This window comes from Strix aluco, chromosome 7 (assembly GCF_031877795.1).
Source record: "Strix aluco isolate bStrAlu1 chromosome 7, bStrAlu1.hap1, whole genome shotgun sequence".
Taxonomy (NCBI): Eukaryota; Metazoa; Chordata; class Aves; order Strigiformes; family Strigidae; genus Strix; species Strix aluco.
This window is the reverse complement of record NC_133937.1, coordinates 38,219,542-38,240,238: the sequence shown is the minus strand read 5'-3', so window position 1 is coordinate 38,240,238 and position 20,697 is coordinate 38,219,542. Positions and strand designations below refer to the sequence as shown.

General features: G+C 38.6%; 1 protein-coding gene across 3 annotated transcripts; it reads left to right on the top strand.

Moving 5' to 3' along the window:
* Positions 1-15: 15 nt before the first annotated feature.
* Positions 16-19,778, top strand: UROS (uroporphyrinogen III synthase). Of its 3 annotated transcripts, XM_074831518.1 has the most exons (11): positions 16-129; positions 294-345; positions 5,302-5,391; positions 6,006-6,089; positions 7,084-7,180; positions 8,963-9,037; positions 10,373-10,447; positions 15,454-15,537; positions 16,021-16,106; positions 18,018-18,116; positions 18,971-19,778. In XM_074831518.1, exons 3-11 carry the CDS (start codon positions 5,329-5,331, stop codon positions 19,115-19,117), a joined length of 810 nt encoding a protein of 269 aa, XP_074687619.1. In that variant the 5' UTR covers positions 16-129; positions 294-345; positions 5,302-5,328; the 3' UTR covers positions 19,118-19,778. The 3 variants fall into 3 exon arrangements, with proteins under 3 accessions (XP_074687619.1, XP_074687618.1, XP_074687620.1); XM_074831517.1 differs by having other exon boundaries at positions 120-345; XM_074831519.1 differs by lacking the exon at positions 18,971-19,778 and having other exon boundaries at positions 120-345; positions 16,021-16,141; positions 18,018-18,106.
* The last annotated feature ends 919 nt before the right edge of the window (positions 19,779-20,697 follow it).

Genomic DNA, 20,697 nt, shown 5'->3' with positions numbered 1-20,697 from the left:
CAGGCGCGGTGCCCGCTCAGGGCGGCCCAGGAGAGCGCGGCAGGGCCCGGGCCTGGGCCGGAGTAGCGCGGGGCGGGGGGTGGAAAGGCCTTGCAGCGGGTCAGCACCGCTCTCCAGGCGGGACGTGGGGTATGTGGTGACTGATGGCGGTGGGTCACTGGGCGGGAGGCCCGGGGAGGGTGCCCGGGGCCGGGCCGGCCCCCTCTGAGGAGCGGGGGGCGCGTCCCGGGCCTCCCCGCTCCTCCCTCCTAAAACCCGCGATTCCCTTTTTGTGCTGTCACCTGCTTTAAAAGAAACACGAGTGTTCTGGGAAAGGCATCGGGACTCCAAATACGCTTGAAAACGGTACGTGGAAGCGTAGGTGCGTGTTAATTGTTGCTGCTCCCTACCCTGCTGAAGCATCCTCTGTTTAAAGGCAAGCAAAATGTTTTTCCCTACAAGCAGTGTCCTCACGTTTCTTCAGCCCTCACCACCTCTGTCCTTGGCCTGCTGCTGTTGAACCTGTCAGTTATGTTGTAAAGAAAAAAGAGCCAAACGGAGGCTGAAATACAGTACGGGGGCCTAAAAATCTGTCCTGAGCATCTATGACATTAGTGTCCTTACTGAAAGCCAAATTAAAAAACGAATCAAGTGCTTACAGCTTACTTTAAAAATTAATTCCCAGACTAGTTATAAATAATACCAGACAAATGAACAGAAAAGTCAGTGAGGTAGAATACAGTAAACACAATGTGAATGTGGGTTTTATAAAATTATCAATTAGGAAAATGTGTTGAGAAAACAAAGTATAGAGGTGGCCATTAACATTTGAGCTCATTCATGTGGACCATATTCTATTTAAGTCTTCATGTCTAGTTCATGAAGAAAGGTAGGTGTTACTGAGATCATTTGAAGAAGAGTGTTGGGCATTCACTATTGCCGGCCAGAAGTGCAAGGCACAGGGCTTGGGATCTAATTTTGGCTTTATAAATACAAACCAAATAGGTTAGAATTTGCATGTCTCTTTGAAGTATCAAGCATGTCTGCTTATTTCTGTATTATTTGTTGAGAGCTGTGTCTGCTCTGGGAGCACTTAGGTCATTGCCAAAATATGAATACTGATACACAGGGAAAGAATTCAGTGTGGACAAAGATGAACTGTCAAAGCCCTTTACTGCTGCAGTAGAACTGCCTCTGTGGGGATGCAGTTGGTATCTATATACAGTTTTCCATATTATTTTTGAAACTGTGTCAGTCAAGAATAACTCTAATTACTAACATTGCTTTTGGTAAAAATCCATGATGTACTAGAAGGGTCTGAGTCCTTTGCTGTTGAGTTTTGTGACGTAGACACCCAAATAGTAGGAATTAGTCTCAAATCTGTTGTTGATGCTTGATGATAGATGTATTACATTATCAGTGAATTTGGTAGATTTCTGAACCACACTTCATGGCAAGCCTTAGAGGTAGGCTTTTTTCTTCTCTGGTTATCAACCCCATCTAATCATAGTAAAAGAATATTGGTAAGAAATGCATAGCATCAAAAATCCTAGCCCAGGAATATCTAGAGATTGTTTTAAAAATAATATTTCAAAAGGATCTCAAAATTCATCTCCATTTTTATTTATGATGGAGTAGAGAATTCCCTCTGCACTTTGCAATCAAGCCTTATTTGTGTGACCCATACGGTTGCTTATAATCAGAATAGTATTAGGAAAGCTTAATATATTTTGCAGCTCTCAGTGCCACTTAGCAGCAAGAAACAAAAGGACCCATTTATTTCTTTTTTACAAGTTGTCCTCCATATTAAAGATAGTTGGCAATTAGTTTGGGGACAGCTTTTCAAATGAAATTTGAGTGACCCACAGACACGTTCTTTCTGTATGATGTTGTATATCAAAAATCTGCAAAGATTTTTTTAATATGAGAGAGCATTGCTCATTTTTACTGTACTAATAGCAGGGACCTAGAGATACACATTGTAATCAGCTTTATGCTTTAATTGAAGGCACAGGATGTTGAACTTTACTGTGTGATGCTGTGAATGGGAAGCATTCCAATTATGTCTGTAAGGATAATATTCTGAAAATGCAATGTGACCTAAAATTTCCCTTCTTCTAAATTAAGTAAGGTGGACTTAAGTAATGTGGACACAGAAATTAGCACCAAACTGGTTTTAGTCTTCAGTCATGATGTAATGCCTCAGACACTCCAGTCGCTCTTGTAGTTTGTTATCAGAGCTAATTAGATGATTCCCAGACCTCAGACTGACAAGTTTTTCTTCATCTTTGTGTCTGGTTGCTCCAGACAAAAAACCTGTTGTCCTCTTATTAGCTGTTTGCAAGACTAATGGGTTTTAAATGGTATTTTTTGAACATTTGAAGAACAGTCTCTGCAGGGTTGTTACTGGTGCTCAGGCAAACAAAGTGCTTGTTTAGTGAGCCAAAGTGGGTGGCCAGCAGCGTCATCCTATAAAGACTTGGTGGTGTAAAACTTACTAAGGTTTGTGCTGGTTTTGGCTGGGGTAGAGTGGATTTTCTTCATAGTAGCTGGGGCTTGGTTGCTGGCTGGGGTTAAACTGTGACAAGATCATTCTGTTTTCCAGATACAGATTGAGCACTGCTGGACTCTGCTAAAGCCACTCATTGTTCTACATAGAAATATTTAATGGTTGTTTAGATGTTTGTGCATACCTCTCTTAATTTAATATATAAGATATAATTTATAGATAAAATATAGAAGATATCTAAAATATATCTTTGTATTTTAAGTACTTTGCTCAGAATACATCAAAAATTACCAGAGAAGCTGCATGTCTTATGTGCTTTCTCGTAATGCTCTTTGATTCAAGAGGAATGTTTGTCAGGATTCTTGACTTGAAGTTACTTAGCAGAAACCTAGCTATTTCAAAAATTGTATTTCAGTCATTTGTAGGGCACTCCTTAGTAACATCTCAAGGACACAACTAAACCAGTAAAAATACTGTATTTCTCTTACCATTCCCAGTGCAGTGGGACCCCCGCATCATTTCAGCAAGTTATGAAAACTTGTCTGAATGTTTTTCCCCCAAAAACAATCCATAATTGAGTTTTAACTTCTTCTCCCTTTGAATGTATATTGGCATATTTTTGGTTTGGAAATGTGCTCGTGTGCTTGTCCATTTTGGGACCTTGTCTGCCTTCCGCCTGCCTGTTCCGATGGTATTTTGGCTTGATTCACGGTGGTGTGTACGCAGGGGTGGGGCACACGTGCGAAGAAAGCGTTGGGGGTGAGGACCTGGCGTTTGGAAATGGGGATATTCCACCAGTTTTCATTTGCTCACACCTCTCACCAAAGCTGTGTGAACCTGCCTGAACTACGTAGGCAGAAGGAACAGAACGGTCTGAGAGGTTTATGGCTGCAGAAAAAGAGACTAATTTTGTCAGCAATAAAACCAAAAGCAGATCAAAATACATGTTATTCACGAATACGCAAACTTACAGATTCCCTAGGTCAAATTTGTCTTCTCTTAGACATTTTCCTTACATTTACATTTTGATGACTTCATAATGTTATTAAACGTTATATAGTTTGGAAATAGGAAGGTGTGGTAGGTTAGAGTTAACCTCATTTTACTTGGTGCTGTTAGACTTTAAGAGTACTAGAAATGTAAGCGTATCATACTCAGAGCGTAAACACTGAAGGTGGAGTTACAGTACAGATTGTTAGTAACATCAGAACAACAATCTATACTACAAAGAGCTATGCGCAAAGTATGTTTTTACAAGAATGTTGGATTTTTGAAGTGAAGACTGTTACGATGTTAAAGTGACTGAGAAAAGTCACTTAGCCCTACCTCCTTCAAGCTACTAGAAACTGGATGATCAACAGTATTTGGGAGGGAGGCTCTTGAAAGCCATGGACAGGACCAGTGAGAATTACGCTTTTTGAGAATACAGCCCTCGACGAAGTCCTTGTTTCTTCTTCTGTGTGCGCTTCTAGTCGTTCCCTTTGACTTCACTGGCCTTGGTATTCCAGAACAGCAAAGCCCTACCAGTTCCCTTTGTGTCAATGTTGAGTGCTGGGCATCTTGTGGAAACAAGCACTTCCATGTCTACTGGTAAGATGTTCAGAATCAGACACCTCCATTGTGATACCCCATTTTAAAACCTAGATTAAAAAAATGAAGTTTAAAATCCACAAAATTAATGTAGTAGCACTGATATTGAGTTCCTGGGGGTGGTTTGCTTTTGGTGCCCTTTTCACCACCTGTATTTTGCAGTGCTCTGGCTATAGATGAATGTGGGACACTGAGCTTTGGGTACTTGTACCAGATCCTGTTTTGTCCAGTGTTGTCTAAAGCTGCCTTTTGTCTTTTCTCTTTTCATTTTTGTCCGAACAGGTTGTTTTTTGTCTTTGAAGTTTTGAGTATTCCAATGCATGTCATGCAAATGAATAACATTTAAGATGTTCTGTACATTTGAATATTCATAATTACTCATTTTAAAGATAATTTGATAGTATGTCATCTATCAGGAGAGTAGCACATAGATAATTAAGGTAAATGTGCAGTTAGAGAATGGATTTCTGTTTGTTTGTGTTACTGTATTTGTTTACTTTGATGCTTGGTATGTTTGCTTATGTGTTGTAACAGGCTTTGAATTCAGCACCAAAGTCAACTTTTAAGGAACTGAGAACTATGATCTTCCATTTTGATGGCAGAATGTATTTTTTCAGCCTTGTCGTGTTTACTATAGATATATCAAAGAAGGCACATGAATACTATATCTATTATGTTCAGATGTATAAATGTGTGTATATACACATGCATATGTTTGTTTGGTTTTTTTTTAATTTTGAAACACTGCCCTGCACATGTTTTCCCCCATGAAAAGGGTGAGACCCCAAATGCATCAAATTAAATTGCATGATACATAAGCCCTTGCATACTCATTATGATGAGCATAGGGTGAAAACTAGCGTGGAAATGAATAGAATAGAATAAGTTTTTATAGGTAGGAGCTTATTACGTTGCTGAACATGATTGCATTGTAGGGTTTGTTACTTCTTTTACAAAATATTCTCCTTTAAAATGGATTCTCCTTGATGACTTTTATTATAGTTTCTCCCTTAAGCAGTATTATCTAAAGGCAGCATGTTATTTGTTGGTCTTATCAGGGTGGGTATTCATGTCCAGAGAATGTACGTTAACTGCTTACTCATTGTATAGGGAGCAGTGCAACTGTTAGCAACCCAGTTTCTTTGAAGCTGAGCTCTTAAAGTCACTGTTCAGTAGAAAGTCCTCTAGATCTAATTTAGATAAATTCCATTATTGTGTTTCAGAGTTCTTGTGTAGTTATTTGGTAAATAATGAAGGTTCTGTTGCTGAAGGATCCCAAAGACAAAGATTCAGGACCAGATCCATATATTAAGGTGAGTAAACTTTAAAAAATGTAAGCAATTGTGTCACTTCACTATAAAATAATAGTATCATGCATTCAGTAAGATAGATGAATTTAACTATTTCAAGTGAAAAATGTGCTTAATAAAAATTGGGAGTGCATGTCTGAAATTATGCTAAGAAAAAAATTATGCTAGAAAATTTGCCGTTACTGAAAGAAGTGTTTTAATTGTGGGGCATGAGTATTGAGTTCACTGTTAAAGCTCTCAGCAAAGATAGAATTGCAAAAAATGTTCCTGTTGCTGTAGTACTTTCTGCTGTTGCCTTTACTCATGTGGGTACAGGAATATTTGCAGGACTAGGTGATTGTTTGACACTTAGGGACTGCAGTTATGTGCTGGTGTACACTGTAACTCTGCAGTAGCTATGTAGGAGGCCTCAGTTCCATAGCTGTTGGTTTTTAGTATTATGTTGTAATACTAAATAACTAACAAAACCAAACTAGGTTCTCTAGTAAAAGCAAATAAGATTCCTTTGTATTTTACTTTAGTAAAAAGAAATATTTATGCTGACTTAGTCAATTCTTTGAAAAAGAAAAAGCTACTGTTTGAACTCTGTTTCAAGAGCTGTAAACCTTTTTTGATAGGAATTAGGATTATATGGATTTGAAGCAACTTTGATTCCAGTTTTGTCATTTGAATTTGTCTCTCTTGAAAGCCTATTTGAAAAGGTAAGTTTTAAATTATTTCAGTTGTCTTATTTTCAACAGAATTTAGGCCACGGTTGCCAAGACGCCGTGTCTTATCTTGATTTAATAATGCCCTGTGGTACCTCTTTCTGTGTTTCCACAAACACGGGTGTACACAATACAATATTGTATACAAACATCAAGTATGTTGCCCATACTGGTTAAAGAATTAAGTTGGTGAGATAGAATTCATATTTAGGTTGATGGCCCCTAGATAGTTACAGGTATTGGGGCATTTTGTCATGACAAAAAATTATCAAACTGTAGTGACAAGTAAAGTTTCCCTGAGGTTCACCCTTACATCGTACTGAAATTGTGTACAGCATCTCCTAATTACATGGAATACAATTGCATAATTGCTGTTCTCGTTCTACTCATTCTTCAATAAATGTATTTCATTTTAAAAAGTTGAAAAGGTTTTCTGAGGCAAGTTTCCTTTATTGACAATCTCCAACAGCACTAGACTTTTGTTAGGTGTTTGAATGTATCATGATCTGCATTTACAAGTGATCCAAGAACATTTTTCCTTTTTTTGGTGCTGACCTTTGAGAGCCTGTTAGTAACCTTAACTGTTCTTTGAGGGGGCAGGGAGCAAGGAGCTGTCTGGGTAGGACCCTCTGTGTTACTATTTGGAGTAACAGTTAATTTCTCTTGTATGAATTTGTAAGTACCTCATATGTTGTTCGCCCATCCATCCAGCTCATTTTAGTGGCGGGAATCCTTGTCTATTCCTACAGATTCTCAGAATTAATATAATCTGTCCAAGTTTTGTTCTGAATTTGAGATTTGTTACACATTTCTCTTGTAAATACTCTGGCTACTGATATTAATTAAATATTTGCCTGTTTCAGTTTCAGATATTTATTGAAGCTGTTTTGTTCTTCACAAGATTATAAAGAATTGATCAACTTAGTTTTTAATTTTATTTACTCCTTTTTTTTTCAATTTACTTCTTAAATTTACTGTTTATAAGTAGCTTTCTCATCCAGAATGTTATGGAGGCCTAGTTTTTACCAGTCCAAGAGCTTTAGAAGCCATCAAGATATGTTTGAAAGAGAATAGTAAAAATGAAGGTAAGTACATTCCTTGGTCTTTCTGTTTCGGTATTTTGTGAAGTTTGTAATTTTATTTCATTCACCAGTAGGTGTTTGGAGTATGCCTTTTTTAAAAACGCTTTATCTCATAGTTCTTTTGGCATCAGAAGGCCTCACACTAAATTGAGTTTTTAAGGGATTGAGTGTTGGATTTTCCACATTTATGCAGTTAGAAATGAAAGGAAAGCTTTTGGTGCAAATTAGTAATTAGTGTGGGTTTTCTTGGTTGTGGTTATCTTCGCTGATGCTAAAAGCAGTTGTAAACAGAAACTCATGCATAAGGAATATTTTGCTGCAGTGCCTAGTTTTGCTTACTGCTTTTCTCCCTTAAAGAGAGGAGCATGTTGTAGAAACTGGCCACTGTTACTTCTGTGTCTATATTATTCATATGAAGTCTTGCAGAAAAAAATTTCTCTGTCTTGAACGTAAAATTCCTCAAGTAAATTAAGCATTTGCTAAAAAGCGGTGAAGAAACGGTGATACATAAAAGCCAACAGATTAGTTGTAAGAATCCTGCAGAGTGCTAAATAGAAATTACCATACCAATGATCTATCAAATCCTTATAAAGTCTTCTAAATTCTTATGCTAAGTGATAACTTCTGCTCTGGGTTTCTATGTACACTTAAATTCTATCATTACTTCATCAGCTCCATGTTTGGGCTGTCGTCATAGTAATCAATGTGCAGTGAGTAAGGTTACACTCGTGAGTAAGGTTATTTTAGCATTTTCAACAGCAGAGGGCTGTGTTTTAGGATTTTTAGTCAAATGTAATCTCTTACCTAGAGTTCATTCCTAATTTCAAGTAGGGCTTTTGGGAGCTGCTGAAATACATGTTTGAATCAATAATATGAGTCTTTAGTTCCTATTTCAAAGCTAATCAATCCCTACCTTTTTCCTTCTTTAGAATAGTTCCCTCTGATCTTTTTTTACTGTTATATTAGTCTCTATTTCTAATTAATTTTTTTTTAGAATACTGGGAAGGAACTTGGTGTCCTATGATGTAGTGTTTTTCAGACAAGATAGTAACCGAGTATCTGTTTTTGAGCCATTAGGATTTCAGGCGTAGGGATGAGGTAGCTGGGTCCAAGAAGTGTAATATAACATACTTACTGCCTGAAGGAAGAAAACCATTTCTTGGTGATTTTATTTTGGTCTCTGGTACATTTTATTTCTGAGCTGATAACTTATTTTTGGTGTATTTTTAAAATACAATCAGTTTCTATATTTTTCTTGTGTAAGAGTTGCTTTATAGAGTACTGTAATGCATTGATATAGATTTTTACCACTTTATTTGTTGTCGTAGAAGATTATATTTGGGTTTTGCCCGTCTTCAATTTTAAACTGCCAGCTTGTATGTCTAAATCTCCCTGTATGTACTATGTGCTGTTTTTTTCCTACAAGTTTTGATGCTTTTTTAAGTGCTTAATGCCAAAATATAAATGAACGTTGCAAGTTGCATGTGATCTGGCATAGGGCAAGTGTGCATTAAAAATGCTGCTTAACAAAAGCAGCTAAGAACTGTTTACTCAAATTAGGCTTTTAAAAACATGTTGTAGACTACTATTTACACAATGAAAAAATTACATTAAAAATTCATTTTGTATATCCAGATTTGCTGAAATACATAACGGAGTATTAGTTGTTATTATTTTGCTGTATTTGTAGATTAAACATCTGTAAGTGTAGATTAGGAGTCCAAATATTCATTTAACATTCATATTTTGTTGCCATGTGTTTAAATTTAATTTAATGTTTTTCAGCCTGGTCAAAATCTCTTAAACAAAGATGGAATACCAAACCAGCGTACGTGGTTGGAAAAGCTACAGCTTCTCTAGGTAAGCTGGGGTTTAAAAATAGAAGTCTTAGATAAATCTGTCTTGTAAGTACAATTTTTGGAATATTAGCTGCTATTCAAGGGTGTTCAGAAAAAAATGTGGGTAAGTTTTATAAATGGATTATTTTGAAAACAGGTAATTGTATACACATTAGAACTATACATACTTACTTCAGCTAAGGATCTAGCTTCTGGTTTTTCATTACTTCCATTGTAATGTGACAATATCGACTTTAAAAATTTGGTAAAAAAAAAAAATCTTTGTTCTTAATTTGCATGTGGGGTTTTTTTCATTCACTTTGGAAATTAAATTGGATGAAAGGACTTACAGTGTGATTGTCTGAGGTTGTATGAAGTAAGATGCTCTGGCCCTTCATTCCCTCAGTGTTCCTGTGAGGCATTTGCTGAACGGAAGGCAGCAGTTTACATCCTGCTGCCTTCAGTGGGGCAGCTGCTTTATTTTTCTTGACACTGGTTTTGATCTGATGCAATATGTATTTTCGGTGCATAACAAAAATGCAGTGTAGATTTTACTTTGTGAAAGCCTTTGTTACTGTAAAAATGCATTGTAGCTTCCACTGAACCACATGGGAAATATTATGAAAAGACTTAGCATTTGAGAATTTTAAAAGCCGTGATGTTTTTCTGCTTCGAGGCCAAAAATAATTTGGATAAGGAGGCTACCTCTATAAAAAGCCTATTTTTTCAGGCAGGCTGGTAACAACACTGGGTCACCAACCAGTGTCACCTAACAAGCAACTTAAGTCAATCAAGTCCCAAATTCATAGAATCACAGGATGGTTTGGGTTGGAATGGACCTTAAAGATCATCTAGTTCCAACCCCCCTGCCACGGGCTGGGACACCTTTCACTAGACCAGCAACTTCTCTGGAATTCATCCTCTCCCTACTCACTTCCTTAAGTAAGACCAGTGTTACACTCTCAGATTCTCTGATAGGATTTCAGCCTTCACTACAAAGAACAGCGGAATGCTCACTGGGAAAACACCTGCAACCAAACCATGCCAGGCTCTGCATCCCATTCAGCAGAGTCAGTGCTTTCTGTTTCACTGCTTCAGGTACGAGAGGTTAAAAACTCTCTGAAACAGCTTAACTATCCCCAAAAATTCTTCTTTTGTACTTTTTTCAAATATGCCTTTCTAGAACCGAAATCGGATGTTTCGTAGTATGGTGTTCCTTCAAAGGCTCTGATTTTTTGTTTTTCAAAGAGGTATTTGTGTGTGTGGATCAAGTTGTTTTCAACCCATGTTTCTGTGATAGTAAATCCGAATTGTTCTCATTGATTTCAATGTTTTTCTTTGTTGCTTTTGGTCATAGTGGAAGACATTGGTCTTATTCCACAAGGAGAAAAGTCTGGAAATGCTGAGAAATTAGCTGAATATATTTGCTCAAGTAAGTATCTACAATATTCTACTTAAGCTAATATAGCTTCCATTGTTACAGAATTTCCTATAAATGAAATCAAGTGTACACTGAAGTGAAGTACATACTGCATATATCTCTTATATGTAGAACCTGTGAATTCAACTTCTGAGAATGTGGGTGATGTCTCTAAAAGATGATTAAAAATACTTTGAAATACCTATACAAAATATTAATTTACATAAAATCTTCGACTCTGTAATTGATTAATAATACTATGTGACCCAGTAGACACAGTATTGTTTCGCTAAAAGATCTGAGCTGTAATGATTGGAAATTGCTATGTTCATAAGAATATATTCATAATATTCCTAAGAATTGCTGTAATCATAAGATTTAAATGATTGTGACTATAGGTGTGCTGGTTCTCTGTGAGCTTTGGGTGACCTGACTTTCCTTGCTTCACACCAGTTGATGCTGGGGATTTTTCACCATGGCATGGTTCAGAGTAGATAAGGGGAACTCCCTTCCTCAGAATGAAGATGTAGTTGCAGAGGAATCTATTTTTCAGCACCAAAGGAGAGTGGTTTTGAAGAAATTGAAGGAAGGGTTAGTTAAGATGATGGTTAATGTTTTGTTTAACCATTTCGTTATGGTTGAAGCTGTAATGCTGATTTATTTGCTGCTTCTAAATGTATTATCAGATTGTTGGGTAATTTTAAAAGTGTAGTTAGTCTATTTCCTAATTCTTTTTGTACTGTAATTTGTTAAAATTTCCAATAGTAATACTATAAGAAACATTTTTAGGCTTAGGGGCTGAATATTTTTTGAGTGGATGGGTCGGTACAAGCTGTGAAAAAAAAAAGGCTGTGTTTTTGTACAGCCTGGGTTATGGAAGTTGGGTGAAAAATGTCAGAAGCAGGAGCTGCCAGTGCAGTGAGTTTGACCTCAGAGCTTCTGGCACAGGTGGTGGTGTTCAGGGGATCCCGGACTGAGGTGCATGCTGCCTTCAAAGCGTCTGTGTGAGCATCGCCTGAGAGGAACAGTTATCAAAAGAAGTCAGCAGAATTAGTCCCCAGGCACTCTGAAACTAAAATAATCTAAATAAGCTAAAATAACCTCTGTGCCAGATGAAAATCACACCTGAGGTTCAGTATCTCAGCAGCATCCTGGCAGATTCTTCTCTGGACTTTTATATGACCTGGGGTGCGTCCCCGCTCATGTGAGACACAGGGAGCTGTACAGGGGAGCCTCACAGTGACATTAGAGGGTAGCTCTCAGTCTGATACAAAGGTATGATGTCCTTCACTGAAGGACTTTCTGCCCCAAATTTAAAAAGGGACACAGAAACCTTCATCTAGCGGCTCATGCAGCGTCCACTAACTGACCAGAGAACGACCAACGCTTTGAAAAAACATGTTATTCAAGTTAAATAGTCTGCCTTTGGCTAACGCTCATCGGAGAAACAAATGACAGTCAGTGCAATTATTCTAGATGTTGGATGAATTATTGTATCTGCTGGTTTAAAAGCCCATCTGCTGACCACACTTGATGAACTTGCTGAGTACAGTGCTAGGGGCTTCACTAGTGGAAATGATGTCAAGAACCCTGACAGGTTAATTTTGGCTGTTAGGCATAACATTAGATATGAAAGAGACTGTTGATTAGCAAAGTCTGTAGTAGCAGAGATTCATAGGTAAAAGGAAAATGTGATTGGAGCTGGCAAGTACTGTTTTTTTATGGGCAGAGTGCTTTTATTCACTGGCAAATAAAATTTTAACTATACGGAGTATTTCATGATAAAAATGATAGTTGCCAACACAAGATTAAATAATAAATTCTGAAAATTAAAAAGGAAATTTTCAACACAAAAATGTCGTAAGTGAAGCATAACCCGTATCTACTCTTCAACAGATATTTTAAAACAAAGGTCTTAGCTGGCTTTTTAGTGCTAGGAAATCTACTTCTGGTAACAAATTAATGTTTGCCAGTTTGCAAGTGGAGGGGTATTTTTGAGAAGGAAAACGAGAAAAATACCTGTCTCTTCTGTTGTATGAATGTGAAAAAAACCTAGGCTCAGGTCTAAAGGAAACGATGGGTGTAGATGGGTGGAAAAATTCCTCCTTGGTGAGCCTGTGCGTGGTCCGGTTACTGCATCATAACAACTTCTTGGTTATTTTCTCAGTCCAGTGGAGGGTCGTCCTGGCTCTTCCAGCTCTCCTGGGAGCTGCTTGTTTCACAGACCCTGTTACCTGTGAGCGTGTTGGCTCCTGTGGCCGTTCCCCCTTTGCCTGCACACTCCTGCAGGGTGAGTTAGGAGCTGGCAGTCACAGAGGGAGATGGATGGGGCACAGCACTTTCTGGTGAGGGCACTGAAGTTCAGTCCAGAGCCAGCAGCACCTTCTGGTAGCCACGGTTGGGAAAGAGGAGCCTTTTACACAGAGTGTCCCAAGGGTGGCTCATCCCAGAATGCCAGCAGGCTGTTTAAATTAACACAGTGCTGCAGCACTTCCATTATCCAACTGCCTTTGAATAGCCTTCCGTTCTGATAACCCACCAGTGGATTTCAATCATTGGAGACTGCCTGTTGTTGATAAATACAGTCATACTCAGTGATTTATTGGATTGTGCATATTTATGCACTCTCAATTTATCAAGTGGTTTATAACAACCTCTGCAGTACAGATTAAATTACATCATGTTCCCTATTATGTATATATTTATTGTTTATCCATAAAATGATAAGTAAATGAAGAGAATAGCTCTAAATTTTTTCTATCATTAGAATTTATTGTCAGAATAAAAATAAAATCTGAAGCAACAATATTTCTGTTGTTACTCACCTTTTGTGCTTTGGTACCCACTTCAACTTAAGTGATTGGGAAAATAAAGGAATTTACTCCTTAACTAGCTAGCTAGCTTTACTCTCTTTCCAAGGCAAATATTTTTTTGGTTTTATTACAGTGTAACATTTGTGTTGGGTACCGAAGTAGCAGATACCACTGGGGCCAATGCTTGCTGTATTCTTCAGGCCTACTAAGAAATTCCGTGCTTTGTAAACACAAGTCAAAAAGGATTAGTGTTTCTTTAGAGATGCCACATTGACATTTCAATTAACTGATGTGACTTGTAGCAGGATTAATGCTGAAATATTTAGGTTTTATCTTACTATTTTAAAATCTCTTTTACATTCTCTCCCAAGTTCAGTGTTCCTTCCTGTAATTTATTACAAGCATATCTATGGTTTCTAATAAAACTTCAGTGTACAGTTAGGACAGTCAGATATATCTGTGTTGGCTCCTATGAGGGTCTTTCCATTTGATTTTTACTATGCTGTCTTTTTTTTTTTTTACCCTGAGACATCTCTGATGCTTACTGTTATAAACCAAGAGTCTAGTTCCAGCACTTAAAAAAAAAAAAAAAGCGTTTATTTTTCTAGTAGTCGTCTCTTAAACATGTGAATTAGTAATAAAATAATGTGTTGAGGAACTCTCATTTATTTTGAAAGATGAATGCAGCGGCGTGCAGCTGTGTAGAATTTAATCTTGACATTTTCTCTGTATTTGTTATTTATAGAAAAGGTAAACTCTGTGCAAAATAAGTCTGCTGTTAAATCCCTATCTAAAAATCTAATTCTTCCTCGATTAAAATGCTCTTTAACTTTGCACAGTGTCAATATTCACTTTTATTAGATAAAATCGAGTGGTGAAAGACTTTCCAAAACAATTAGTTTAAGCCCTAAACCTAGCAAATTATTGAGTATCGCATATAGTCAGTGCTGTTTCCTTCTTCCAAGCCAGGTGTTTGCATTCACCACGTGCTGGGTATTGTCAGTGTTTGCCCTTTCCCCTCTCTGGTGTGTGGGTGCCCACAGAGTGCACAGGGACAGGGTGGCTGCGGGAATGGAGGTGTAAACCCGAGAGGTGGCAACAGGAATGCTGTTACCTGCTGGTATTTTTTAAGCAGAATTTGTTTACCCCTCTGAGAACATATTAGAACAATACAAAAGCTGTGGGAGTTAAATGACAAACAGCTGTGTATCAGAAAGGTCCTTCCAAAAGGGCCTTTCACATGTTGGCAATGTAACATTAATTAAAGTTGGAGGTGACTTCCATTTTAAAGGACAAGAGCAAGTGGCGATATCCAGTTCCACCCTAGCAGTGGAAGTAGAATAATTTTTCTTTGGGGAAGTAAGAAAATAGAGTTTCAGATCATAGAATCACAGACTGGTTTGAGTTGGAAGGGACTTTAAAGATCATCCAATCCCACCCCCCTGCCACGTGCAGGGACACCTTCCACTAGCCCAGGTTGCCCAAAGCCCTGTCCAACCTGGCCTTGAACCCTTCCAGGGAGGGGGCAGCCACAGCTTCTCTGGGCAACCTGTGCCAGGGCCTCACCACCCTCACAGGGAAGAATCTCTTCCTAATACCCAATCTAAATCTGCCCTCTTTCAGTTTAAAGTCGTGACCCCTCATCCTATCCCTACACCCCTGATCAAGAGTCCCTCCCCACCTTTCCTGTAGCCCCTTTAAGTCCTGGGAGGCCGCTCTAAGGTCTCCTTAAGATAGATTGAAGCTCTTCAGCACAATATTTCTGTCCTGTTCTTTGTCTGCCTGAACATTCTTTTATACAGAGAGAGCTGTTGAGTGGGACTAAGATTTTAAATAGAAAAATTGAGGAAGATTGTGTTTCTGTGGAGGAGGAGGAGATAACTTGCACAGTAGTTTTTTTTTCTTTGTAGAATGGCAAGGGGAATAGAAATGCAGTTTATCTTTCATGAGATCTTTTTATCCAATGTATTTATATTATAGTTATGGAATATTTTTTAATTTACATGCTAAGTAGCCTCTGTCCTCTGAATTGTGGATGCAGTTGCACTGCAGATGTTTTCAGTTATCTTAGGGCTGTGTCTGTGGTGGAGCACGTGGCATTTACTGCAGTGTTTAATGTTTGATACCTTTAAAATGTATTAAATGTATTGTTTACTCTTTATTAAAAAGATAAGTTAATTAAATTTCTTGTTTGTGTGTTTACAGGAGAGAAACCTGATTCCTCAGCTCTTCTTTTTCCTTGTGGAGCCCTGAAAAGGGAAGTACTTCCTACAGCACTTAGAGAAAAAGGTTGGACTTCCCTTGGAGCCTCATTTTAATTAGTCAGTTATGAGAAAAGTTGTATCTAAACCACATTTGAATAAGTAAAAATTGAATTTGCTATTGTGTTGGCTAGAAGTTAGAGGATGGGAATAAAAACTGGAGGTTGGATTGCTGCCCACAGCTCTGGGAACGAGCTGTAGCGTGACATGAGCAAGGTTATTTGCCTTGTTCTTCACTTGGGTTCCCTTCTCTGAGGTGACAGGTAACTTATTCACAGAAATGTTGCAGGACTTGCCAGTTTTCCCCTGTGCTTCGAGGTCCTCTGATTACAGATGCTTTAGGATATCTCGCAACTGTAGAAATACCTACAAATCCTTCACAGAATTTTTTCTGTATTTTTTTAGCCAAAAATAGTACACTTAAGTGCAGTTATTATGTTGAGAGTGTTTTACTTAATGAACAGAAATTAATGAAACCCTGTTTAATTATGAATGTATATCCTGATTCCAGGTGTACCTCTGGAAAGCCTTACTGTTTATCAAACAACCCAACACACTGACTTGCAAGAATCTTTGAGCAGTTATTTCTCACAGCAGGTATTGGATGCTGATGTAATTTGAGAATTTTGGAGGTATATGATAATACCTAGCAGAATATACTCCTTTTTTTCAGCTGTCTGTAAATGATACTTGTGGGGATACAAGAACATCCTGCATAGGCTGCTTGTTTTGTTTCCCTGATGATGACCAAGAAAATCCTTTAGGAGGAGTTTCAGATAGTCTCTCAGTTACTTGTTAGGGCAATTATAAACGAGCCTAAAAGACACAATGCCTCCGTTTGAAGAAGAAAACAAAACTTTTCACGTTTTGTCTAACTGTCAAAATTTATGTACGTTCAGAATAACTGCATATATAATTACATATTCAGTTTATTCCTTTGAGCTGGACAAGACTGCTTTTTAAGTAATACCATGTCAGAAATTACATTTAGAGAGGATATTTGTTGAACAGCTTTATTACTAATTTTTATTAGTGCAATTGAAATGTCACTGGACATCTTTGCTGTATATTACAAATCAGAATTCAGGAGTAATCTGCCCTACATAGTTTCAGTGTTTCTTCTCTGATTATCAAATCTATGAATGTATTAATTATCTCATTTTAAGTGTTAGAATTCCAGGTGACATGCTGTTGAGAAGTGTACTGAGATGTATTTGCTAGAATTACTAATGGTTTTCTCTTTTTAAAACCCTCTAATGTCATTAAGCAAGGATCAGTGAATAGAGAAAAATTTGAAGGTACTAATAATTGCTTTTATTTTTTCAAGATTGGCTCTCTGAATTTTCCATTTGTAGGAGCCTACATGATACGTAGGATTAATTTTATTCAAAATCCTTCTTACAGAAACCTGGCCTGCTTGAGCATGTTGCACCTCTTTTTCAAATCTGTGCATTAATGTCTTGTTAAATTACATATTGATTTTAAAGTTCTATTTCAAGAGGTCCTAAAAGGTTATGGCACGGGCAGTCTGACTGATACATGGAGTATCCTGGTGTTCCTCGGTGGGTGTTGCAGATCTGATCCCCACCATATTTAGTTTATAGCAGCTATAAAAGTTAGTCAATAGTACATACGCATGTTGTAACTTTCTGAACTCTTCTTATGGAACTCCTTGTTTGCTGTAATTAGATGTTAGTTTCAGTGTAAAGCTGTTAAAATGTGTCTCGTGCTTTTTAGTTGTTCTTAACTGATGATATTGTGGTTATATGTTTAGTGTGTGGAGAGCTGACACAGAATGACAAGTGTTCAGCACTTTGTGAGACAATGAACAGCACTGTGTTAAACTGTCATTCTGGCCTCTGTGAGCTAAGACTAGCTTCCAAGTCATGCGCTATAAAATAACAACAGATGTAGTTTGAGTGGAACGAGTGTATCTTTCTTGTCAGACAGAAAATCATGATAAAGCAAGCATGTGCTTTGGGTCCACGAGCTCAGGAGCTTGGGACCTTCACTCCAGACAGAATTTTGCAGTTTTCTTTTGGCTACAGAAGGTTGCTGCTGCTCTCTCAAGGCAGGCTTATCCTGAGAGAGAGAAAGCCCTTCCAGGGGTCTGCAGTTTTAAGGCAACATTTCATCCTTGCCAGAGCATCTCAGGACAGCAGAATTCAGGGTGAACCACATGAGCTGGGAAACAGAGATTATGTGTAGAACTGAGATAGATGGAAATGGATTTGGGGAAATAACTTGCTGCCTTTATCAGCAAGCGCTTGTTTGACAAAGTATTTGGTTGAAGTCACCCCTGAATTTCAGCATTCTGTGGTAGAAAGGGGGTTTGGCAGCCTGTCTGCACCGCAGGAAGCCCTTTCCGTTGGCTTAACTGCTGTTGCTCATCAACAAAACCACTTCATGTCCATATAGAGACAGTTGAAGGGATTTATCTCAAAGTGTATTAATATGCTGCTGGAACAGTGAGTAATCTATGCCAACCTATGGTTACCTTTTATTCAGGGAATTCCAGCAAGTGTCGTGTTCTTCAGTCCATCTGGTGTCAAATTTTGCCTCCAGCACATTCAGAAGCTTTCAGGGCATTTTATCAACCATATCAAGGTATCTTCTCTTTAAAAGTGGTGAAATACAATAGGGGGTAACTTTGGTGTGGGGGAATGAGAGATTGGAAAGCTGTTACACCTGTCACAAACCTTCATTTTCTCTTTTGTGTTTATTTCTCTGAAAATCAGGTTACACCAAACACATAGCTAGCAAATACAAATGTTATTATATAGCTGACAGTCTTTTTTTTAAAAAAGTAATTGTTTTCACCTAGAATTTTTTTCCCCGACTCACCCAGTCTCCACTGGGTATAGGCTTTATTTTCCATTAGTGATGTGAAGGTGTGAGTAGTTCTTGCTTGAATCAGGCTGAGATATATTGAAATTCCTCTCACTTTTGTGGGACTAAGAACTTTAAATGTTTGTAATGGCGAGGTAAATAATCATCTTGCCTAAGTAACTGCCAAGTAGCTCAACTGATAGGTGGTTTTTAATACTGCAAATCTTCAAGCTGAGATGGTGAGTACAGTTTAGTAAGCTCAGCCATGCAAGTTGACACAGTGTCAGAGAAGGAGGAAGAGGGAATGGGCTCAAGCTGCGCCAGGGCAGGGTCAGACTGGCTCTTAGGAAGTATTTCTTTGCAGAAGGGGTTGTTGGGCGTTGGAATGGGCTGCCCAGGGCAGGGGGGGAGTCCCCATCCCTGGAGGGGTTGAAGAGTCGGGCTGACCCAGCGCTGAGGGATCTGGTGGAGTTGGGAACGGTCAGTGTGAGGTTCATGGTTGGACTGGAGGATCTTCAAGGTCTTTTCCAACCTGGATGATTCTGGGATTCTGCGATACGTACCTGAGTAGCCAGCAAGAGCTGATGCCACATCTGCCTGCGCTGTTCTAACAGTAAATAACGTCCTTTCAGTTTGCTGCTATTGGGCCAACAACGGCGGAAGCGATGGAAGCAGCAGGAATCCCAGTGAGCTGTACTGCAGAGAGTCCAACTCCCCAGGCCCTTGCCGCTGGGATCCAAAACGTGCTTCATCTACAGAACTGCTGTTTGCCTGAGTAAGAGCAAGAAGCATTTGAAGGCGAATGTGGTGCTGTAGAAGGTTTTTCTGTTTTGCAGACCTGTTGTCCTGCAAGAAGGTATTTTTCAGGAATATGCAACACTGTCCTTGTCAGGGCCTGGTGTGAGAAGCTTGCATCTAAATATCTAAGAAATCTAGAATGTGTCCAGCATCTCTTAAAGCATCTAGCTCTTCCCCTTTTCTCGTGTGTGCAGCATATTTTATGTGCGTATTCCTTGAAAACTAGTTGTGAGAGGCTAATCTGCGTCGGAGCAGCGTATTGAAATCAGTTCAATGTATCACCTCAGGTATCTCCTGGCACACAGGGTCAGGTTTTCATTTCTCTGTAGAATCAGTTTTATGTGCACATCTTTTTCTTTTGTAGAAGAAAAGCATACTTACACTGAAGTATTTTCTGTGGTAAAGCTTCCTTGTTCATTGTTCTGCTTTTCAAATATTTATATGAAAATGGTGATTGTAGAGTCTCGGTGGAATAGGACAATTCTTGCAGTGGAGCTGCACTGTGTGGAGCTAATAGCAGATCAGCTATTGCCACTCAATATCCTTACGGTACGGGTTTTAAAAAATTAGTTTTTGGTTTCTGTTCCTGTAATGAAGGAGGATTATTAACAGAGAAATAAACTGGCTTATCATCATTAATAATGGTGTTAGAGTTGTCTGTTTTGGCTGTGGTTTATGCTTTAATTGTTTATCGGTGAAAGGAGAAAAAGTAATCCTGTTTAGCACTAATGCTACCTCGTAATGCTGAGAAATTCATAAAAGATTTAAATCATAATATATTCAATTCTAATCCTCATGAAAGTCATTCATGTTGTTAGTATAGTGCTGAGGTTCACAGAGTAACAGAGAAATCCTCATTTGCTGTACGTTTCTATTAGCTTAATTCAGAGTATATGACCTGAATTTCCAATTAGGGAAGATGCTCCATACCTAGAATAAGAGTTAATCTGAACCCAATTATGTTAATATAAACTGAAGGAATTTCAAATTGCGTGTGTGAAGTCATCAGTCAGCCTGGGCACAGTGAGACAACCATTTTGCTTTATAAAGCAGTTCAATTTCTTGAGATGAAATAGAATCTCCGAAGTATCGTAATTGCTGGAAGATAATGTTGAACAGTGGGAGGAAAACTTCATCGTTAAAGAACATCATCCTGTAGCATACCAGAATCGCTATGGCAACGGGATGGAGCTGCAGGCCCGCGTAGACAGGCCCCGGAGAAAGAAGGGAGGGAATGATTACGCAGCAATTGTTGACTTTGCCCCTTTTTTTTTAAAAAAGGCAATTGAAGTTAAGTTGCTGAACATTCAGCTTCAGTGGGGTAGCGCTGTAATGTCAGACCTCTTTCTACATGGCTTTCCAGCAGGAGTTGGCTGTAGCCATCACCGCCCAGTCACACGGACTGATCCGATTTAATAGAACAATATAAAACTGAGACCGCAAAGGGCTGGAGCAGGATCTGCAGTTGCCCTGCATCTGCTGCATCAGAGAGTGTCTGCCTTCCTCACCTGCAGCAAACATGGGGATGAGTCTCTTGACCCAAGGAACAAGTGATAGGACA

Bases quoted from the DNA above. Each gene is read 5' to 3' on its own strand.
- UROS (XM_074831518.1), top strand. From the start codon at position 5,329: ATGAAGGTTCTGTTGCTGAAGGATCCCAAAGACAAAGATTCAGGACCA. The intron at 6,090-7,083 runs GTAAGTTTTAAA...GTTTATAAGTAG, and splicing joins TTGAAAGCCTATTTGAAAAG to CTTTCTCATCCAGAATGTTA. The intron at 15,538-16,020 runs GTTGGACTTCCC...TCCTGATTCCAG, and splicing joins TACAGCACTTAGAGAAAAAG to GTGTACCTCTGGAAAGCCTT.